This window comes from Rana temporaria, chromosome 5, assembly GCF_905171775.1.
Source record: "Rana temporaria chromosome 5, aRanTem1.1, whole genome shotgun sequence".
Classification (NCBI taxonomy): Eukaryota; Metazoa; Chordata; class Amphibia; order Anura; family Ranidae; genus Rana; species Rana temporaria.
The window spans coordinates 4,608,884-4,632,429 of record NC_053493.1 but is presented as its reverse complement, the minus strand read 5'-3'; the positions used below and the strand labels follow the sequence as shown (position 1 = coordinate 4,632,429).

The window sequence follows — 23,546 nt, the reverse complement described above, 5'->3', positions numbered from 1 at the left end:
TCTGTCCCCGCCCACTCTAGGATCATTGGTAGGAGTGCTGAGTCTAAGCCCGCCCACTTTAGGATCCTTGGAAGGTGTGCTTAGTCTAAGCCCGCCCACTTTAGGATCCTTGAAAGGTGTGCTAGTCTAGGCCCACCCACTTTAGATTTATTGGTGCATGTGATGAGTTTGGTCCCGCCCACTTTAAGATCATATTAGGGAGTGCTGACTGTAGACCCGCCCACTTTATGATCATTGGAAGGAGTGCTGAGTCTGGGCCCGCCCACTCTAGGATCATTGGAAGGAGTGCTGAGTCTTGGCCCGCCCACTTTAGGATCATAGGAAGGTGTGCTAGTCTAGGCCCACCCACTTTAGATTTATTGGTGCATGTGCTGAGTTTGGTCCCGCCCACTTTAGGATCATATTAGGGAGTGCTGAATGTAGACCTGCCCACTTTAGAATCATTGGAAGGAGTGTCGGGTTTGGGCCCGCCCACTTTATGATCATTGGAAGAAGTGCTAAGTCTGGGTCCGCCCTCGTTAGAATTATTGGTGCATGTGCTGAGTCTGGGCCCGCCCACTTTAGTATTATTGGAAAATGTGCTGAGTCTGGGCCCGCCCACTTTGGGATCATTGGAAGTTGTGTTGAGTCTGGAACCGCCCACTTTAGGATTATTGGAAGATGTGCTGAGTCTAGGCCCGCCCACTTTAGGATTATTGGAAGGAGTGCTTAGTCTGGGCCCGCCCACTTTAAGATCATTGGAAGAAGTGCTAAGTCTGGGCCCGCCCTCCTTAGAATCATTGGTGCATGTGCTGAGTGTAGGCCCGCCCACTTTAGGCTCATTGGAAGGAGTGCTGAGTGTAGGCCCGCCCACTTTAGGATCATTGGAAGAAGCGCTGAGTCTGGGTCCGCCCCTGTCACATCTATTGGCTGAGGGGACATGCTGGGGGGAGGGGCCACATACAGCTCCCTTATCATTGGATGTATACGGCTGTTCCCCATTGAGCCCCATGAACAGCGATTTATATCAGAACGCTCTTCCTATTGGTTGGGATTTTGTGTCGTGTGTCTGAAAGCTCCGCCTTCTCCCCGTCTCTCCCGCAGTGTCATCAGCTATCTGATTGGTGTGTGCTGGTTCCTGGGCCTGGCCTTCCAGCCATTCACTCTGCGGACCTACATCTCCGAGAACTCCATGGGCTCCACCATGGTGGACGAGAAGTTCATCTACGGCGACCGAGCGCTCTCCTACACCCGCGAGTTCACCGCGCACAAGAAGGCCGCCGGGTGAGTCTCCCCCCCCCCCCCCCCCCAGTGATCAGACTGTACATTGTAACTGTGTAAAAGGGGAGGAGTCATTTCCTCAGTCTCCCCTCCCCCACTCATCACACTACATTGTAGAAGGGGGAGGAGTCATTTCCTCAGTCTCCCCTCCCCCCACCGATCAGACTGTACATTGTAACTGTGTAGAAGGGGGAGGAGTCATGTCAGTCTCCCCTCCCCCCCACTGATCACACTGTACATTGTAACTTTGTAGAAGGGGGAGGAGTCATGTCCTCAGTCTCCCCTCCCCCCACACTGATCACACTGTACATTGTAACTTTGTAGAAGGGGGAGGGGTCATGTCCTCAGTCTCCCCCTCCCCCCACTGATCACACTGTACATTGTAACTTTGTAGAAGGGGGAGGGGTCATGTCCTCAGTCTCCCCCCCCCCCCCCACTGATCAGACTGTACATTGTAACCTTGTAGAAGGGGGAGGAGTCACATCACTGGACATGAGAAGAGGGGGTGACATTGATCAGCGTTGTGTTGTTGGGAGGATCCTGACAGCGGCTGTCTGGTTTCTGTGTCTCAGGGGGTCTCCCGTGGCGTGGTTGGAGAGGACGATGCGGGGGATGGGCCTGGAGGTTTACACGCAGAGCTTCGTGCGGAATCTTCCCTTCCCTGATGAGGCCACCGAGAGATTCGTATGTATGACCGATGCGGGGCTCTGCCGATGCGGGGTCCTCTCTTATTATTAGACCTTTCCTTTATCATGTCTCTGTGCTTCTCTATGCGATGCAGGCAGATCATGGCGGGTGGGAGGGGCCAGCGTTGCTTTCTTTATGGGACGGTATCCTTCTATGTATATCTGTGGGGATGTGTAATCTTTCCATTCTCAGGCGATCACGTGACATATTTGTTGCTCTCCCTTGCAGATGGTGAAGGGTACCAACGTGTACGGCATCCTGCGGGCCCCTCGTGCTGCCAGTACAGAGTCCCTGGTCCTCAGCGTCCCCTGCAGTGAGGGGCAGAATAACAACCAAGCTGTGGGGCTCCTCTTATCCCTCGCATCCTACTTCAGAGGTAATCCTGGATTGTGACCAGCAGAGGGCGCTCTTCTCCTTGTGTGACCGGCAGAGGGCGCTCTTCTCTCTGTGTGACCACCAGAGGGCGCTCTTCTCCCTGTGTGACCGGCAGAGGGCGCTCTTCTCCTTGTGTGACCAGCAGAGGGCGCTCTTCTCCCTGTGTGACCACCAGAGGGCGCTCTTCTCCCCGTGTGACTGGCAGAGGGCGCTCTTCTCCCTGTGTGACCAGCAGAGGGCGCTCTTCTCCCTGTGTGACCGGCGGAGGGCGCTCTTCTCCCTGTGTGACCAGCAGAGGGCGCTCTTCTCCCTGTGTGACCAGCAGAGGGCGCTCTTCTCCCCGTGTGACCACCAGAGGGCGCTCTTCTCCCTGTGTGACCACCAGAGGGCGCTCTTCTCCTTGTGTGACCAGCAGAGGGCGCTCTTCTCCCTGTGTGACCAGCAGAGGGCGCTCTTCTCCCCGTGTGACCACCAGAGGGCGCTCTTCTCCTTGTGTGACCAGCAGAGGGCGCTCTTCTCCCTGTGTGACCAGCAGAGGGCGCTCTTCTCCCCGTGTGACCACCAGAGGGCGCTCTTCTCCCCGTGTGACCACCAGAGGGCGCTCTTCTCCCTGTGTGACCGGCAGAGGGCGCTCTTCTCCCTGTGTGACCAGCAGAGGGCGCTCTTCTCCCTGTGTGACCGGCAGAGGGCGCTCTTCTCCCTGTGTGACCGGCAGAGGGCGCTCTTCTCCCTGTGTGACCGGCAGAGGGCGCTCTTCTCCCTGTGTGACCGGCAGAGGGCGCTCTTCTCCCTGTGTGACCGGCGGAGGGCGCTCTTCTCCCTGACTGTGTGACCAGCAGAGGGCGCTCTTCTCCCTGTGTGACCAGCAGAGGGCGCTCTTCTCCCTGTGTGACCAGCAGAGGGCGCTCTTCTCCCCGACTGTGTGACCGGCAGAGGGCGCTCTTCTCCCCGACTGTGTGACCGGCAGAGGGCGCTCTTCTCCCTGACTGTGTGACCAGCAGAGGGCGCTCTTCTCCCTGTGTGACCGGCAGAGGGCGCTCTTCTCCCTGTGTGACCGGCAGAGGGCGCTCTTCTCCCCGACTGTGTGACCGGCAGAGGGCGCTCTTCTCCCCGACTGTGTGACCGGCAGAGGGCGCTCTTCTCCCCGACTGTGTGACCGGCAGAGGGCGCTCTTCTCCCCGACTGTGTGACCGGCAGAGGGCGCTCTTCTCCCCGACTGTGTGACCGGCAGAGGGCGCTCTTCTCCCCGACTGTGTGACCGGCAGAGGGCGCTCTTCTCCCCGACTGTGTGACCGGCAGAGGGCGCTCTTCTCCCCGACTGTGTGACCGGCAGAGGGCGCTCTTCTCCCCGACTGTGTGACCGGCAGAGGGCGCTCTTCTCCCCGACTGTGTGACCGGCAGAGGGCGCTCTTCTCCCCGACTGTGTGACCGGCAGAGGGCGCTCTTCTCCCCGACTGTGTGACCGGCAGAGGGCGCTCTTCTCCCCGACTGTGTGACCGGCAGAGGGCGCTCTTCTCCCCGACTGTGTGACTGGCAGAGGGCGCTCTTCTCCCTGTGTGACCAGCAGAGGGCGCTCTTCTCCCTGTGTGACCGGCGGAGGGCGCTCTTCTCCCTGTGTGACCAGCAGAGGGCGCTCTTCTCCCTGTGTGACCAGCAGAGGGCGCTCTTCTCCCTGTGTGACCGGCGGAGGGCGCTCTTCTCCCTGTGTGACCAGCAGAGGGCGCTCTTCTCCCTGTGTGACCAGCAGAGGGCGCTCTTCTCCCCGTGTGACCACCAGAGGGCGCTCTTCTCCCTGTGTGACCACCAGAGGGCGCTCTTCTCCCTGTGTGACCAGCAGAGGGCGCTCTTCTCCCTGTGTGACCAGCAGAGGGCGCTCTTCTCCCCGTGTGACCACCAGAGGGCGCTCTTCTCCCTGTGTGACCGGCAGAGGGCGCTCTTCTCCCTGTGTGACCGGCAGAGGGCGCTCTTCTCCCTGTGTGACCGGCGGAGGGCGCTCTTCTCCCTGACTGTGTGACCAGCAGAGGGCGCTCTTCTCCCTGTGTGACCAGCAGAGGGCGCTCTTCTCCCTGTGTGACCAGCAGAGGGCGCTCTTCTCCCCGACTGTGTGACCGGCAGAGGGCGCTCTTCTCCCCGACTGTGTGACCGGCAGAGGGCGCTCTTCTCCCTGACTGTGTGACCAGCAGAGGGCGCTCTTCTCCCTGTGTGACCGGCAGAGGGCGCTCTTCTCCCTGTGTGACCGGCAGAGGGCGCTCTTCTCCCCGACTGTGTGACCGGCAGAGGGCGCTCTTCTCCCCGACTGTGTGACCGGCAGAGGGCGCTCTTCTCCCCGACTGTGTGACCGGCAGAGGGCGCTCTTCTCCCCGACTGTGTGACCGGCAGAGGGCGCTCTTCTCCCCGACTGTGTGACCGGCAGAGGGCGCTCTTCTCCCCGACTGTGTGACCGGCAGAGGGCGCTCTTCTCCCCGACTGTGTGACCGGCAGAGGGCGCTCTTCTCCCCGACTGTGTGACCGGCAGAGGGCGCTCTTCTCCCCGACTGTGTGACCGGCAGAGGGCGCTCTTCTCCCCGACTGTGTGACCAGCAGAGGGCGCTCTTCTCCCCGACTGTGTGACCGGCAGAGGGCGCTCTTCTCCCCGACTGTGTGACCAGCAGAGGGCGCTCTTCTCCCTGTGTGACCGGCAGAGGGCGCTCTTCTCCCTGTGTGACCGGCGGAGGGCGCTCTTCTCCCTGTGTGACCGGCAGAGGGCGCTCTTCTCCCTGTGTGACCAGCAGAGGGCGCTCTTCTCCCTGTGTGACCAGCAGAGGGCGCTCTTCTCCCCGACTGTGTGACCGGCAGAGGGCGCTCTTCTCCCCGACTGTGTGACCGGCAGAGGGCGCTCTTCTCCCCGACTGTGTGACCGGCAGAGGGCGCTCTTCTCCCCGACTGTGTGACCGGCAGAGGGCGCTCTTCTCCCCGACTGTGTGACCAGCAGAGGGCGCTCTTCTCCCCGACTGTGTGACCGGCAGAGGGCGCTCTTCTCCCCGACTGTGTGACCAGCAGAGGGCGCTCTTCTCCCCGACTGTGTGACCGGCAGAGGGCGCTCTTCTCCCTGTGTGACCAGCAGAGGGCGCTCTTCTCCCTGTGTAACCAGCAGAGGGCGCTCTTCTCCCCGACTGTGTGACCAGCAGAGGGCGCTCTTCTCCCCGACTGTGTGACCGGCAGAGGGCGCTCTTCTCTCTGTGTGACCAGCAGAGGGCGCTCTTCTCCCTGACGGTGTTGTATTGGGCGGGGCGGGCCACACCCACCATATGTGTGTCTGCTGTATATCCAGTTGCTTGGTCGTCTTATGTGGAAATCATCTCCCGGTGTCTTCAGGGCAGATCTACTGGGCCAAGGACATCATCTTCCTGGTGAATGAACATGACCTGATCGGCATGGAGGCGTGGCTGGAGGGTTACCACGATGTCAATGTCACAGGTAGGGGGCGGGGCCCACAATCCGATACATTGATACGACCCGGGATCGATACTGTAATACTTCCTTGTCTCCGCCCCCTTCAGAGATAAAGTCATCGGTGATGATGGGGCGCGCGGGCGCCATTCAGGCAGCGATATCCCTGGAGATGAGCAGTGATGTCATCACCAGCTTTGATGTGGTGGTGGAGGGGCTCAATGGACAGCTGCCCAACCTGGACATGGTCAACCTCTTCCTCGCCTTCTGCCAGAAGAACCAACTGCTGTGCACCATCCAAGGCAAAGTGAGTGACCTCTGACCTTCAACATCACCACTGACCCCTCCTATCCCTTCTCTTATCCCGCTCTGTGACCTCTGACCTCACCACTGACTCCTCCAATCCCTTCTCTTATCCCGCTCTATGACCTCTGACCTCATCACTGACTCCTCCTATCCCTTCTCTTATCCCGCTCTATGACCCCTGACCTCACCACTGACTCCTCCTATCCCTTCTCTTATCCCGCTCTATGACCTCTGACCTCATCACTGACCCCTCCAATCCCTTCTCTTATCCCCATCTATGACCTCTGACCTCATCACTGACTCCTCCTATCCCTTCTCCTATCCCCCTCTATGACCCCTGACCTCACCACTGACTCCTCCTATCCCTTCTCTTATCCCGCTCTATGACCTCTGACCTCATCACTGACCCCTCCTATCCCTTCTCTTATCCCCATCTATGACCTCTGACCTCATCACTGACTCCTCCTATCCCTTCTCTTATCCCGCTCTGTGACCTCTGACCTTCAACATCACCACTGACTCCTCCTATCCCTTCTCTTATCCCGCTCTGTGACCTCTGACCTCATCACTGACTCCTCCTATCCCTTCTCTTATCCCGCTCTATGACCTCTGACCTCATCACTGACTCCTCCTATCCCTTCTCCTATCCCCCTCTATGACCTCTGACCTCATCACTGTCTCCTACTATCCCTTCTCTTATCCCCATCTATGACCTCTGACCTCATCACTGACTCCTCCTATCCCTTCTCTTATCCCGCTCTGTGACCTCTGACCTTCAACATCACCACTGACTCCTCCTATCCCTTCTCTTATCCCGCTCTGTGACCTCTGACCTCATCACTGACTCCTCCTATCCCTTCTCTTATCCAGCTCTATGACCTCTGACCTTATAAGTGACCATGGCCTCATACTAGCCTTTTTTTCGGTCTTTCTATTGGTAGATGACGGGCTTTCTATTGGAAGGTGATGGGCTTTTCTTAGGAAGATGACGGGCTTTCCATGGGTAGATGACGGGCTTTCCATGGGTAGATGACGGGCTTTCCATGGGTAGATGACGGGCTTTCCATGGGTAGATGACGGGCTTTCCATGGGTAGGTGACGGGCTTTCCATGGGTAGATGATGGGCTTTCCATGGGTAAATGACAGGCTTTCCATGGGTAAATGACGGGCTTTCCATGGGTAGGTGACGGGCTTTCCATGGGTAGGTGACGGGCTTTCTTTGGGTAGATGACGGGCTTTCCATGGGAAGATGACGGGCTTTCCATTGGTAGGTGACGGGCTTTCCTTGGGTAGATGACGGGCTTTCCATGGGTAGATGACGGGCTTTCCATGGGTAGATGACGGGCTTTCCATGGGTAGATGACGGGCTTTCCATGGGTAGATGACGGGCTTTCCATGGGTAGATGAGGGGCTTTCCATGGGTAGATGAGGGGCTTTCCATGGGTAGATGAGGGGCTTTCCATGGGTAGATGAGGGGCTTTCCATGGGAAGATGACGGGCTTTCCATTGGTAGATGACGGGCTTTCTATGGGTAGATGACGGGCTTTCCATGGGAAGGTGACGGGCTTTCCATGGGTAGATGACTGGCTTTCCATGGGTAGATGACGGGCTTTCCATGGGTAGATGACGGTCTTTCCATGGGAAAATGACGGTCTTTCCATTGGTAGATGACGGGCTTTCCATGGGTAGATGATGGGGTTTCCATGGGTAGATGATGGGCTTTCCATGGGTAGATGACGGGCTTTCCATGGGTAGATGACAGGCTTTCCATTGGTAGATGACGGGCTTTCCATGGGTAGATGACGGGCTTTCCATTGGTAGATGACGGGCTTTCCATTGGTAGATGACGGGCTTTCCATTGGTAGATGACGGGCTTTCCATGGGAAGGTGACGGGCTTTCCATGGGAAGGTGACGGGCTTTCCATGGGAAGGTGACGGGCTTTCCATGGGAAGGTGACGGGCTTTCCATGGGTAGATGACGGGCTTTCCATGGGTAGATGACGGGCTTTCCATGGGAAAATGACGGGCTTTCCATGGGTAGATGACGGGCTTTCCATGGGTAGATGACGGGCTTTCCATGGGTAGATGACGGGCTTTCCATGGGTAGATGACGGGCTTTCCATGGGTAGATGACGGGCTTTCCATGGGTAGATGACGGGCTTTCCATGGGTAGATGACGGGCTTTCCATGGGTAGATGACGGGCTTTCCATGGGTAGATGACGGGCTTTCCATGGGAAAATGACGGGCTTTCCATTGGTAGATGACGGGCTTTCCATGGGTAGATGACGGGCTTTCCTTGGGTAGATGACGGTCTTTCCTTGGGTAGATGACGGGCTTTCCATGGGTAGATGACGGGCTTTCCATGGGTAGATGACGGGCTTTCCATGGGTAGATGACGGGCTTTCCATGGGTAGATGACGGGCTTTCCATGGGTAGATGACGGGCTTTCCATGGGTAGATGACGGTCTTTCCATGGGATGATGACGGTCTTTCCATGGGATGATGACGGTCTTTCCATGGGTAGATGACGGGCTTTCCATGGGATGATGACGGGCTCTCCATGGGTAGATGACGGGCTTTCCATGGGATGATGACGGGCTTTCCATGGGTAGATGACGGTCTTTCCATGGGTAGATGACGGGTTTTCCATGGGTAGATGACGGGCTTTCCATGGGTAGATGACGGGCTTTCCTTGGGTAGATGACGGGCTTTCCTTGGGTAGATGACGGGCTTTCCTTGGGTAGATGACGGGCTTTCCTTGGGTAGATGACGGGCTTTCCATGGGTAGATGACGGGCTTTCCATGGGTAGATGACGGGCTTTCCATGGGTAGATGACGGGCTTTCCATGGGTAGATGACGGGCTTTCCATGGGTAGATGACGGGCTTTCCATGGGTAGATGACGGGCTTTCCATGGGTAGATGACGGGCTTTCCATGGGATGATGACGGGCTTTCCATGGGTAGATGACGGGCTTTCCATGGGTAGATGACGGCTTTCCATGGGATGATGACGGTCTTTCCATGGGATGATGACGGTCTTTCCTTGGGTAGATGACGGTCTTTCCATGGGATGATGACTGGCTTTTCTTGGGTAGGTGACGGGCTTTTCTTGGGTAGGTGACGGGCTTTCCTTGGGTAGATGATGGGCTTTCCATGGGTAGATGACGGCTTTCCATGGGTAGATGACGGTCTTTCCATGGGATGATGACGGTCTTTCCATGGGTAGATGACGGGCTTTCCATGGGATGATGACGGGCTTTCCATGGGTAGATGACGGTCTTTCCATGGGTAGATGACGGGTTTTCCATGGGTAGATGACGGGCTTTCCATGGGTAGATGACGGGCTTTCCTTGGGTAGATGACGGGCTTTCCTTGGGTAGATGACGGGCTTTCCTTGGGTAGATGACGGGCTTTCCTTGGGTAGATGACGGGCTTTCCATGGGTAGATGACGGGCTTTCCTTGGGTAGATGACGGGCTTTCCTTGGGTAGATGACGGGCTTTCCATGGGTAGATGACGGGCTTTCCTTGGGTAGATGACGGGCTTTCCATGGGTAGATGACGGGCTTTCCATGGGTAGATGACGGGCTTTCCATGGGTAGATGACGGGCTTTCCATGGGTAGATGACGGGCTTTCCATGGGTAGATGACGGGCTTTCCATGGGATGATGACGGGCTTTCCATGGGTAGATGACGGGCTTTCCATGGGTAGATGACGGCTTTCCATGGGTAGGTGACGGTCTTTCCATGGGATGATGACGGTCTTTCCATGGGATGATGACGGTCTTTCCTTGGGTAGATGACGGTCTTTCCATGGGATGATGACGGGCTTTCCTTGGGTAGATGACTGGCTTTTCTTGGGTAGGTGACGGGCTTTCCTTGGGTAGATGATGGGCTTTCCATGGGTAGATGACGGCTTTCCATGGGTAAGTGACGGGCTTTCCATGGGCAGATGACGGGCTTTCCATAGAAATAAATGAAGGGTGCAGCACACCTATGTGGAAGCAGCAGATCTTGGCTGGGAGACCCCTGAAGAGGAGGATCTGTTTGTCTCAGAGGGGCGCACAGGGCAGAAATCTGTTGGGGAGGGGCAGGTAATGCTGAGTTGGTCCTGTGGGGGAGGGGGAAGGTAATGCTGAGTTGGTCCTGTGGGGGAGGGGCAGGTAAAGCGGAGTTGGTCCTGTGGGGGAGGGGGCAGGTAATGCTGAGTTGGTCCTGTGGGGGAGGGGCAGGTAATGCTGAGTTGGTCCTGTGGGGGAGGGGGCAGGTAATGCTGAGTTGGTCCTGTGGGGGAGGGGCCGGTAATGCTGAGTTGGTCCTGTGGGGGGGGGGGCAGGTAATGCTGAGTTGGTCCTGTGGGGGAGGGGGCAGGTAATGCTGAGTTGGTCCTGTGGGGGAGGGGGCAGGTAATGCTGAGTTGGTCCTGTGGGGGAGGGGGCAGGTAATGCTGAGTTGGTCCTGTGGGGGAGGGGGCAGGTAATGCTGAGTTGGTCCTGTGGGGGAGGGGGCAGGTAATGCGGAGTTGGTCCTGTGGGGGAGGGGCAGGTAATGCTGAGTTGGTCCTGTGGGGGAGGGGCAGGTAATGCTGAGTTGGTCCTGTATGGACCTGGTATGATCTTATGGGAATGTTCTTTATATAATGTGCCGCTTTGTCTCTTGGGTGGTGCAGCTGCAGCGGAGCGACTATGACACTTTGCCCGGGTACATCCACAACCTGCAGACGATGATGCTGATGGTCCTGAAGCAGGGCTCCGGCCGGCCGCAGGGGGACCACGGCCTGTTCCTCCGATACCACATCGAAGCCATTACCCTGCGCGGCATCAACAGCTTCCGCCAATACAAATACGACACGGTCACCATCGGACAGTGAGTACCCGTGGCAGCCCCACGCTGAGAGACGGGGACCAAACTAATTACCCAGAAGCCATTTTACCTATTTATTTCAGGGAGCGTGTCTTGTTTGCAGTTTTGCTGAGTGTCCAGGAGGGGGTGCTGTGCTTGTAGTTCTCCTGAGTGTCCAGGAGGGGGTGCTGTGCTTGTAGTTCTGAGTGTCCAGGAGGGGGTGCTGTGCTTGTAGTTCTGAGTCTCCAGGAGGGGGTGCTGTGCTTGTAGTTCTGGGTGTCCAGGAGGGGGTGCTGTGCTTGTAGTTCTCCTGAGTGTCCAGGAGGGGGTGCTGTGCTTGTAGTTCTCCTGAGTGTCCAGGAGGGGGTGCTGTGCTTGTAGTTCTGAGTCTCCAGGAGGGGGTGCTGTGCTTGTAGTTCTCCTGAGTCTCCAGGAGGGGGTGCTGTGCTTGTAGTTCTCCTCAGTCTCCAGGAGGGGGTGCTGTGCTTGTAGTTCTGAGTCTCCAGGAGGGGGTGCTGTGCTTGTAGTTCTCCTGAGTCTCCAGGAGGGGGTGCTGTGCTTGTAGTTCTCCTCAGTCTCCAGGAGGGGGTGCTGTGCTTGTAGTTCTCCTGAGTCTCCAGGAGGGGGCGTGGCTGTAAGCTCCTGTATGTACTCTTGTATGACTCTCCTGCTTGTCCCGCCCCCGCAGAACCATAGAAGGAATGTTCCGCAAGCTGAACAACCTATCAGAGCGGCTCCACCAGTCGTACTTCTTCTACCTGCTGCCCTCCCTCTCCCGCTTCGTCTCCATCGGGATTTACATGCCGGCCATCGGCTTCATCATCCTCATCCTCATCCTCCGAGTATCCTTTCTCTGCTGACAGTACGAGTTGGGGGATAGGGATTGGTTGGGTAGAAGGGGGAGGGGCTTGCATCGTTTTTGGTAAATGGAATGGGTGGAGTTCCGCGGCTTCCCATCCCCCGATGTTCTATTTCCTTAGCGGAGTCTCAGTCTCTGGATCTGTGGATCAAGCTGAGCCGGTCCGAGTCCGGGGCCGAGGACGGAGGCGGGGACACTGAGCAGGTACTGAGCCCTCATTGGGGGGTGGGAGGAGTTCTGTTACAATGTAACCAATCAGATCAGTCCGGGGACTCCTACATACAGGGGGACCAAGGCAGGGGGGCTACATTCCTACATACAGGGGACCAAGAAAGGGGGGGCTACATTCCTACATACAGGGGGACCGAGAAAGGGGGGCTACCTTCCTACATACAGGGGGACCAAGAAAGGGGGGCTACATTCCTACATACAGGGGGACCAAGAAAGGGGGGCTACATTCCTACATACAGGGGGACCGAGAAAGGGGGGCTACATTCCTACATACAGGGGGGACCAAGAAAGGGGGGCTACCTTCCTACATACAGGGGGACCGAGAATGGGGGGCTACTTTCCTACATACAGGGGGAGCAAGGCAGGGGGGCTACCTTCCTACATACAGGGGGAGCAAGGCAGGGGGGCTACCTTCCTACATACAGGGGGAGCAAGAAAGGGGGGCTACATTCCTACATACAGGGGGACCGAGAAAGGGGGGCTACATTCCTACATACAGGGGGACCAAGAAAGGGGGGCTACCTTCCTACATACAGGGGGACCGAGAATGGGGGGCTACTTTCCTACATACAGGGGGAGCAAGGCAGGGGGGCTACCTTCCTACATACAAGGGGAGCAAGGCAGGGGGGCTACCTTCCTACATACAGGGGGAGCAAGGCAGGGGGGCTACCTTCCTACATACAGGGCGACCAAGAGAGGGGGGCTACATTTCTACATACAGGGCGACCAAGAGAGGGGGGCTACATTTCTACATACAGGGTGACCGAGAAAGGGTGGCTACATTCCTACATACAGGGAGACCGAGAAAGGGGGGCTACATTCCTACATACAGGGAGACCGAGAAAGGGGGGCTACCTTCCTACATACAGGGGGACCGAGAATGGGGGGGTACATTCCTACATACAGGGGGACCAAGAGAGGAGGGCTACCTTCCTACATACAGGGGGACCAATAGAGGGGGGCTACCTTCCTACATACAGGGGACTGAGAAAGGGGGGCTACCTTCCTACATGCAAGGGGGCTACATTCCTACATACAGGGGACCAAGAGAGGGGGGCTACCTTCCTACATATAGGGGACCAAGAGAGGGGGGCTACCTTCCTACATGCAGGGGGGCTACAGTCCTACATACAGGGGGGCCAAGGCAGGGTGGCTACGTTCCTACATACAGGGGGACTTTGGCAGGGTGGCTACATTCCTACATACAGGGGGACCAAGAGAGGGGGGCTACGTTCCTACATTCAGGGGAACCCAGGCAGGGGGGGCTACGCTCCTACATACAGTGGGACTTTGGCAGGGTGGCTACATTCCTACATACAGGGGGACCAAGAGAGGGGGGCTACGTTCCTACATACAGGGGGACCAAGAGAGGGGGGCTACGTTCCTACATACAGGGGGACCAAGAAAGGGGGGCTACATTCCTACATACAGGGGGACCAAGAGAGGGGGGCTACATTCCTACATACAGGGGGACCAAGAGAGGGGGGCTACGTTCCTACATACAGGGGGACCAAGAGAGGGGGGCTACCTTCCTACATACAGGGGGACCAAGAGAGGGGGGCTACGTTCCTACATACAGGGGGACCAAGAGAGGGGGGCTACATTCCTACATACAGGGGAACCCAGGCAGGGTGGCTACCTTCCTACATACAGGGGGGCTACCTTCCTACATACAGGGGGACTGAGAAAGGGGGGGTACATTCCTACATACAGGGGGACCAAGAGAGGAGGGCTACCTTCCTACATACAGGGGGACCAAGGCAGGGGGGCTACCTTCCTACAATTAGGGGACCAATAGAGGGGGGCTACCTTCCTACATACAGGGGACTGAGAAAGGGGGGCTACCTTCCTACATGCAAGGGGGCTACATTCCTACATACAGGGGACCAAGAGAGGGGGGCTACCTTCCTACATATAGGGGACCAAGAGAGGGGGGCTACCTTCCTACATGCAGGGGGGCTACATTCCTACATACAGGGGGGCCAAGGCAGGGTGGCTACGTTCCTACATACAGGGGGACTTTGGCAGGGTGGCTACATTCCTACATACAGGGGGACCAAGAGAGGGGGGCTACGTTCCTACATACAGGGGGACTTTGGCAGGGTGGCTACATTCCTACATACAGGGGGACCAAGAGAGGGGGGCTACGTTCCTACATACAGGGGGACCAAGAGAGGGGGGCTACGTTCCTACATTCAGGGGAACCCAGGCAGGGGGGCTACGCTCCTACATACAGTGGGACTTTGGCAGGGTGGCTACATTCCTACATACAGGGGGACCAAGGCAGGGTGGCTACATTCCTACATACAGGGGGACCAAGAGAGGGGGGGCTACCTTCCTACATACAGGGGGACCAAGAGAGGGGGGCTACATTCCTACATACAGGGGGACCAAGAGAGGGGGGCTACATTCCTACATACAGGGGGACCAAGAGAGGGGGGCTACATTCCTACATACAGGGGGACCAAGAGAGGGGGGCTACATTCCTACATACAGGGGGACCAAGAGAGGGGGCTACCTTCCTACATACAGGGGGACCAAGAGAGGGGGGCTACGTTCCTACATACAGGGGGACCAAGAGAGGGGGGCTACATTCCTACATACAGGGGGACCCAGGCAGGGTGGCTACATTCCTACATACAATGGGACTTTGGCAGGGTGGCTACCTTCCTACACGCAGTTTCATTCAACATTCAAAACCTGAGCTAATCCGGGTTTCCTCCGACAGTCTAAAGACAAAGGTTAGTTGTCTCCTCTCCAAGCTGGCTGTAGTCTGTATGACCTTGGATTGTAAGCTCCTCTAGGGCGGGGTCTGATACCCTCGTGTATGGAAAGTTCCGGGAGTCCCTGGAACTCGGGTGCTGAGTATTTTATGTTTTTATGTCTTCCTTTGTCCAGGACACCAGGCCCAGCATCCTGTCCCTGGCCACCCCGATCGTCATCTGCCACGCTACCGGCCTCAGCCTCTACTACCTACCGGTGATGAGCCAGGAGATGGCCACCGATCACTTCCCCGTGTCCGAGTCCGAGGCCGTGGTGCTGATCGCCATCGCTATCTACGTGGCTGGGCTGGCGCTGCCCCACAACACACACAGGTATGAGCGCCGGGCAGCCGCCTGGACACCCTGGGGGTTCTGGTCCGTGGAAGGTGGAGGGACGTGTGGTGAAGGGGCCAGTCCACCTTAAGACCCAGTCCACCTTAAGACCCAGTCCACCTTAAGACCCAGTCCACCTTAAGACCCAGTCCACCTTAAGGGCCCATCCACACCAGAGGGATTATCTGCTGGAAGCTCAAAAACACCGGAGGGGAAAAAAATCGATAATTCTCTATGAAGACGGTTCACATCTCCGCTCCACATCTCCGCTCCACATCTCCGCTCCACATCTCCGCTCCACGCCCCCGCTCCACGCCCCCGCTCCACATCTCCGCTACACATCTCCGCTCCACGCCCCCGCTCCACATCTCCGCTCCACGCCCCCGCTCCACATCTCCGCTCCACGCCCCCGCTCCACGCCCCCGCTCCACATCTCCGCTCCACGCCCCCGCTCCACATCTCCGCTCCACGCTCCCGCTCCACATCTCCGCTCCACATCTCCGCTCCACATCTCCGCTCCACATCTCCGCTCCACGCCCCCGCTCCACATCTCCGCTCCACATCTCCGCTCCACGCCCCCGCTCCACATCTCCGCTACACATCTCCGCTCCACGCCCCCGCTCCACATCTCCGCTCCACGCCCCCGCTCCACATCTCCGCTCCACATCTCCGCTCCACGCCCCCGCTCCACATCTCCGCTCCACGCCCCCGCTCCACGCCCCCGCTCCACATCTCCGCTCCACGCCCCCGCTCCACATCTCCGCTCCACGCTCCCGCTCCACATCTCCGCTCCACATCTCCGCTCCACATCTCCGCTCCACGCCCCCGCTCCACATCTCCGCTCCACGCCCCCACTCCACATCTCCGCTACACATCTCCGCTCCACGCCCCCGCTCCACATCTCCGCTCCACGCCCCCGCTCCACATCTCCGCTCCACATCTCCGCTCCACGCCCCCGCTCCACATCTCCGCTCCACGCCCCCGCTCCACATGTCCGCTCCACACCCCCGCTCCACGCCCCCGCTCCACGCCCCCGCTCCACATCTCCGCTCCACGCCCCCGCTCCACATCTCCGCTCCACATCTCCGCTCCACATCTCCGCTCCACATCTCCGCTCCACGCCCCCGCTCCACATGTCCGCTCCACACCCCCGCTCCACGCCCCCGCTCCACGCCCCCGCTCCACGCCCCCGCTCCACGTCTCCGCTCCACACCCCCACTCCAGAACTCATTAAATAATTAACCTCTAACCGTAAAAAATATTAAATATATTATTTTTATTATTATTATTATTATTATTAATAATAATAATAAAATAACACCCAAACTCGAACAAAAAAATATATTATTCATAAAAATATTTAATAAATAACCCTGAATATGAAAACCTCTAAGGTTGGGATTGTGTAGGCAACAATAATAATCAAAAAAAATATATAAAAAATAATTAATTTATTATACAAAGTAGTAGAAAAATTCATAGCAATACAGTATCATAGAAAATTACAGGCGTATAAATAACAGAGACACAATAATCAATAACCCTAACCCCAACTCCTAATCCCAACCGAAACTTTACTTCAACCCCTAGTAATAATATATGAATAAATAAATGTAAAATAAATACACACATAACTAAAAATCATGCCAAATAAGTAAAATAAATGAATAATATGTAATAATACATAAATAATAATTAATCTTAAAAAATATTAAATATATTATTATTATTAGTATTATTAATAATAATATAATAACACCCAAACTCTTTTTTTTTTTTAAGGGCTAAGGGTTAAAGTTCAGGGTTACCTATTTATTGTTACTATGGGCCAGATTCACAGTGGAGATACGACGGCGTATCTGTTGTTCTATCTATGGGACCGATTCATAGAATCAGTTACGCATAGATAGCCAGAAGATCTGACAGGTGTAATTGTTTTACACTGTCGGATCTTAGGATGCAGTACCGTGGGCGCCGCTGGGGGGAGTTTGCGTCGTAAACCAGCGTTGGGTATGCAAATTAGCAGTTACGGCGATTCACAACGGTTTTTCGCGTTCTCTACGTCGCCGCTAGTATAGTTTACCCGTCGCAAAGTTAGTCGTTTTTTTTGCTGCATTAACTTTACACAGCAAACGTATTGCTGTATAAAGTATGGCCGTCATTCCCGTGTCGAAATGTAAAAAATAACGTCGTTTGCGTAAGCCGTCCGGGAATATGGAATTACGCTACGCGCGTCGCTGTTCGAAAAAATGACATCACTTCGCGCAAAGCACGGCGGGAGTTCGGAAACGGAGCATGCGCGGTAGGTCCGGCGCGGGAGCGCGCCTAATTTAAATGGCACACGCCCATTTGAATTGGCCCGCCGGCGCAGGTTTTCATCGCAAGTGCTTGGTGAATCAGGCACTTGCGATGAAAAATTGCGGCGGTGTAACGTATCTACGATACGTTACGCCGCTGCGATTCTACGTGAATCTGGCCCTATGTATTTATTTTTCATTTATTTGTGTATTTAATTTACATTTATTCATATAATAAATAAAATAATAATAAATAACCCTAACCCCAACTCCTAACCCTAACGAAAAAAAACATTATAACAAATTAATAATAAAAGAAGAAATAAAAGCTAAAAAAGCTGAAATACCGAGCACCAAATGATGCAACAGATAATAGTTTTCTCTATTGGCCAATAAAAATACGCCAAATCCCAAAAACGCTGCACACAAACTTGCAAGAAATGCCGGAAAATGGCGTAAAGACGCTGCGCTCGCGTGTGAATTCAGCCTAAAACTCATAATTCAGTTGCAGACGGTTCTGCTGTATTCCCTATCAGGGCAGTAAAGGGATATCCCCTCCCCCTCCAAGCTTCCAGCTCTGGCCTGTTGGACTTTTTCCATTCAGTCAGCATTTTTTTAGATGCAGCAGCAGGAATGAGACTGTACAGAGGTGAGATTTCACGTTTCTTGGTTCTCATTATGGTGGGATTCTCTCTCGGCAGGGTTCTGACCGGCTCCGGCTCGGATCAGGGATGGATGACCCTCAAGCTCATCTCCCTCTTATATCTGGCTGTCCTGTTGGGTTGTATCGCCGTCATCAACTTCTCCCTGGGCTTCATCCTGGCCGTCACCCTTGTACCCGTGGCTGCCGTGGTCCAGCCTGTGGGGCCCAAGTAAGTATCACCTCCAAGAAGTTCCCTCACATAAGTGATAAGTCAGGTTCTAGATGATCGGGGACAATGACGAGGACTTTCTAGGTGGGTGTGGGGTTTGTGTCCTGAAGAAGTAAAGAGTCCATGGAGAGAGGTGTGGAGTGAAGGTCCATCCTGATGGCTTCATATCTTAGGGATAAAGTGGAGATACAAAGAGGCGGGAGATCCAGGAAGACTCTCTAGGTGGGTGTGGGTTTGTGTCCTGAAGAAGTAGAGTCCATGGAGAGATGCGTGGAGTGAAGGTCCATCCTGATGGCTTCATATCTTAGGGATAAAGTGGAGATACAAAGAGGCGGCAGATCCAGGAAGACTTTCTAGGTGGGTGTGGGGTTTGTGTCCTGAAGAAGTAAAGAGTCCATGGAGAGATGCGTGGAGTGAAGGTCCATCCTGATGGCTTCATATCTTAGGGATAAAGTGGAGATACAAAGAGACGGCAGATCCAGGAAGACTTTCTAGGTGGGGTTTGTGTCCTGGAGAAGTAACGAGTCCATGGAGAGATGCGTGGAGTGAAGGTCCATCCTGATGGCTTCATATCTTAGGGATAAAGTGGTGCAGATCCAGGAAGACTTTCTAGGTGGGTGTGGGGTTTGTGTCCTGAAGAAGTAAAGAGTCCATGGAGAGACGTGGAGTGAAGGTCCATCCTGATGGCTTCATATCTTAGGGATAAAGTGGAGATACAAAGAGGTGGCAGATCCAGGAAGACTTTCTAGGTGGGTGTGGGGTTTGTGTCCTGAAGAAGTAACGAGTCCATGGAGAGATGCGTGGAGTGAAGGTCCATCCTGGTGGCTTCATATCTTAGGGATAAAGTGGAGATACAAAGAGGTGGCAGATCCAGGAAGACTTTCTAGGTGAGTGTGGGGTTTGTGTCCTGAAGAAGTAACGAGTCCATGGAGAGATGCGTGGAGTGAAGGTCCATCCTGATGGCTTCATATCTTAGGGATAAAGTGGAGATACAAAGAGGTGGCAGATCCAGGAAGACTTTCTAGGTGGGTGTGGGATTTGTGTCCTGAAGAAGTAAAGAGTCCGCGGAGAGATGTGTGGAGTGAAGGTCCATCCTGATGGCTTCATATCTTAGGGATAAAGTGGAGATACAAAGAGACGGCAGATCCAGGAAGACTTTCTAGGTGGGTGTGGGGTTTGTGTCCTGAAGAAGTAAAGAGTCCTCGGAGAGAGGTGTGGAGGGAAGGTCCATCCTGATGACTTCATATCTTAGGGATAAAGTGGAGATACAAAGAGGCGGGAGATCCAGGAAGACTCTCTAGGTGGGTGTGGGTTTGTGTCCTGAAGAAGTAGAGTCCATGGAGAGATGCGTGGAGTGAAGGTCCATCCTGATGGCTTCATATCTTAGGGATAAAGTGGAGATACAAAGAGGCGGCAGATCCAGGAAGACTTTCTAGGTGGGTGTGGGGTTTGTGTCCTGAAGAAGTAAAGAGTCCATGGAGAGATGCGTGGAGTGAAGGTCCATCCTGATGGCTTCATATCTTAGGGATAAAGTGGAGATACAAAGAGACGGCAGATCCAGGAAGACTTTCTAGGTGGGGTTTGTGTCCTGGAGAAGTAACGAGTCCATGGAGAGATGCGTGGAGTGAAGGTCCATCCTGATGGCTTCATATCTTAGGGATAAAGTGGTGGCAGATCCAGGAAGACTTTCTAGGTGGGTGTGGGGTTTGTGTCCTGAAGAAGTAAAGAGTCCATGGAGAGACGTGGAGTGAAGGTCCATCCTGATGGCTTCATATCTTAGGGATAAAGTGGAGATACAAAGAGGTGGCAGATCCAGGAAGACTTTCTAGGTGGGTGTGGGGTTTGTGTCCTGAAGAAGTAACGAGTCCATGGAGAGATGCGTGGAGTGAAGGTCCATCCTGGTGGCTTCATATCTTAGGGATAAAGTGGAGATACAAAGAGGTGGCAGATCCAGGAAGACTTTCTAGGTGAGTGTGGGGTTTGTGTCCTGAAGAAGTAACGAGTCCATGGAGAGATGCGTGGAGTGAAGGTCCATCCTGATGGCTTCATATCTTAGGGATAAAGTGGTGGCAGATCCAGGAAGACTTTCTAGGTGGGTGTGGGGTTTGTGTCCTGAAGAAGTAAAGAGTCCATGGAGAGACGTGGAGTGAAGGTCCATCCTGATGGCTTCATATCTTAGGGATAAAGTGGAGATACAAAGAGGTGGCAGATCCAGGAAGACTTTCTAGGTGGGTGTGGGATTTGTGTCCTGAAGAAGTAAAGAGTCCGCGGAGAGATGTGTGGAGTGAAGGTCCATCCTGATGGCTTCATATCTTAGGGATAAAGTGGAGATACAAAGAGGCGGCAGATCCAGGAAGACTTTCTAGGTGAGTGTGGGGTTTGTGTCCTGAAGAAGTAAAGAGTCCTCGGAGAGAGGTGTGGAGGGAAGGTCCATCCTGGTGGCTTCATATCTTAGGGATAAAGTGTTGATACAAAGAGGTGGCAGATCCAGGAAGACTTTCTAGGTATAGCCGAATGACGGCCACATCGCCGATCCCAATTGCCGGGAGAACGTCAATAGACGACTCCCCCTTCGCAGTGCGCCCCGCGATCACTGAGACTCACAGATCCGCCCCCTTTCCACGTGGAAGCCAATGACAGCTGATCATGTGATGTAAACAAAAGCTCGGTAATCGATTATTTTTTCTGCTAGCGCTGACAGCGTGAGGAGAAAAAAGCCGATCACCGACTTATATGTAAGGGACATCGGTCCCCGAAGAGGAAGAGGCACATCAGCCTGTAATGACTGGCAGGGAAATGTAGGGACACAGAGACATGTAGGGACTGGCGGAGAAATGTAGGGACTGGCGGAGACATGTAGGGACTGACGGAGACATGTAAGGGACTGATGGAGAAATGTAGGGACACAGAGAAATGTAAGGGCTGGCAGAGAAATGTAGGGACTGACAGAGACATGTAGGGACTGACAGAGAAATGTAGGGACTGGCGGAGAGATGTAGGGACTGGCGGAGAGATGTAGGGACTGACAGAGACATGTAGGGACTGACAGAGAAATGTAGGGACTGGCGGAGAAATGTAGGGACTGGCGGAGACATGTAGGGACTGACGGAGACATGTAGGGACTGACGGAGACATGTAGGGACTGACGGAGACATGTAGGGACTGACGGAGACATGTAGGGACTGACGGAGACATGTAGGGACTGACGGAGACATGTAAGGGACTGATGGAGAAATGTAGGGACACAGAGAAATGTAAGGGCTGGCAGAGAAATGTAGGGACTGACAGAGACATGTAGGGACTGACAGAGAAATGTAGGGACTGGCGGAGAGATGTAGGGACTGGCGGAGAGATGTAGGGACTGACAGAGACATGTAGGGACTGGCGGAGAGATGTAGGGACTGACAGAGAAATTTAGGGACTGGCGGAGAGATGTAGGGACTGACAGAGACATGTAGGGACTGACAGAGAAATGTAGGGACTGGCGGAGAGATGTAGGGACTGACAGAGACATGTAGGGACTGACAGAGACATGTAGGGACTGACAGAGACATGTAAGGGACTGATGGAGAAATGTAGGGACTGACAGAGAAGACCCAATCTAGGGGGGAGGGGAGTACAAGCGGAGTATGGAGATGTCGGAGTCGTGCTCTGGCCTCGTTTCCGATCACATGACCCATAACATGTCCCGCCTCTCTTCCTCTCTTTCCAGGCTCCTCCATGCCCTTCTTCTCATCCTGGTGACCCCGGCGGCCACCCTCCTCGGCAGCATCTTCCTGTACAGGGAACTGATCGAATACCCCGTCTCCTTCTTAGAATGCTGGCAGATCTTCCTGCAGGCCATCGCAGGCGGCATGCTAGACCATTACCTCTACGGATCCTTGCTCTTCCCCTTCACCGCCTTCTTCATTTACCCGTGTTGGCTTCAGCTGTGGAACGTGGTCTTCTGGAAGTGAACTCGGCGTGGTCCTCCTTCCCCCGACAAATCTTCCTGGCCTGGACCTTCTTCCTTTTATCTGCCCAGGAGGGGTGACGACGCGGGAAGCGCCATCTTGTTCTCGTACCGGGAAGCGGCCAATCTCAGGTGAAGGGTCCGGCCGCAGACGGGTCTGGGAAATATTTATTGAATCGGAAGCTGCGGGAGAGAAGATTTCCGCGCATGATCTTCATTTACTGACTTTTTATATTGACTTCTTGTTGATTTTTTTGTTTTTTCTTTGGGTTTTGAGGAAGAAGTAGGAGGAGCCATGAGAACACCAGGAATGAGGATCGGAGTGATGTCACTGTGATGTCACTGTGTACTCTCCTATCCACCAATGGAGATGTCTTCAAAGAGGACCTGTTCTCCAAAGACCGCGGCCTTTTCTCCAAAGTCCGCGGCCTTTTCCCAGGATCGCGGCGGACTAGGCCGAAGTTGCGACCTCGCCTAAAAAATCCTGCTCGCAGCTCGCCGCGATCCTGGGGAAATGCCGCAAGGAAGGCCGAAGCCGCAGCCTCGCCTGTCTTTTCCCAGGACCGCGGCGGACTAGGCCGAAGCCGTGGCCTTGCCTAAAAAATCCTGCCCGCAGTGCTCCGTGATCCTGGGAAATAGCAGCGAGGCCGCACGCCGCGGACTAGGCTGAAGCCGCAGCCTTGTGGTCTTTTCCTAGGATCGCGGCGAGCTGCGACCAGAATTTTTTAGGCGAGGCCTTTTTTCAGGATTGCGGTGAACTGCGAGCAGGATTTTTAAGGCGAGGCCTTTTCCCAGGAACGCGGCGGACTAGGCCGAAGCCGCTGCCTCGCCTAAAAAATCCTGCCCGCAGCTCTCCGTGATCCTGGGAAATAGCAGCGAGGCCGCACGCCGCGGACTAGGCTGAAGTCGCAGCCTTGTGGTCTTTTCCCAGGATCGCGGCGAGCTGCGACCAGGATTTTTTAGGCAAGGCCTTTTTCCAGGATCGCGGCGAACTGCGAGCAGGATTTTTTAGGCGAGGCCGCGGCTTCGGCCTAGTCCGGCGCGATCCTGGGAAAAGGCCGCAGACTAGGACGAAGCCGCGGCCTCGCCTAAAAAATCCTGCTCGCAGTTCGCCGCGATCCTGGGAAAAGACGGCGAGGCTTCGGCCTAGTCTGCCGCGATCCTGGGAAAAGGCCTCGCCTAAAAAATCCTGGTCGCAGCTCGCCGCGATCCTGGGAAAAGACCACAAGGCCGTGGCTTCAGCCTAGTCCGCGACCTCGCAGCCTTTTCCCATGATCGCGGAAAGCTGCGGGCAGGATTTTTTAGGCGAGGCCGCGGCTTCGGCCTAGTCCGCCGCGATCCG

General features: G+C 55.1%; 1 protein-coding gene across 1 annotated transcript in view; it reads left to right on the top strand.

Annotated features, from left to right (window-relative positions):
- Positions 1–23,201, top strand: part of GPAA1 (glycosylphosphatidylinositol anchor attachment 1) — a 28,344-nt gene extending 5,143 nt beyond the window's left edge. The window contains exons 3-13 of the mRNA XM_040352079.1: positions 1,084–1,263; positions 1,833–1,944; positions 2,176–2,323; positions 5,677–5,778; positions 5,862–6,058; positions 10,726–10,922; positions 11,587–11,740; positions 11,890–11,961; positions 14,887–15,083; positions 18,082–18,252; positions 21,965–23,201. Coding sequence (XP_040208013.1) covers positions 1,084–1,263; positions 1,833–1,944; positions 2,176–2,323; positions 5,677–5,778; positions 5,862–6,058; positions 10,726–10,922; positions 11,587–11,740; positions 11,890–11,961; positions 14,887–15,083; positions 18,082–18,252; positions 21,965–22,208 — 1,774 coding nt within the window. The 3' untranslated portion in view covers positions 22,209–23,201. The remainder of the gene's footprint in view (positions 1–1,083; positions 1,264–1,832; positions 1,945–2,175; positions 2,324–5,676; positions 5,779–5,861; positions 6,059–10,725; positions 10,923–11,586; positions 11,741–11,889; positions 11,962–14,886; positions 15,084–18,081; positions 18,253–21,964) is intronic.
- The last annotated feature ends 345 nt before the right edge of the window (positions 23,202–23,546 follow it).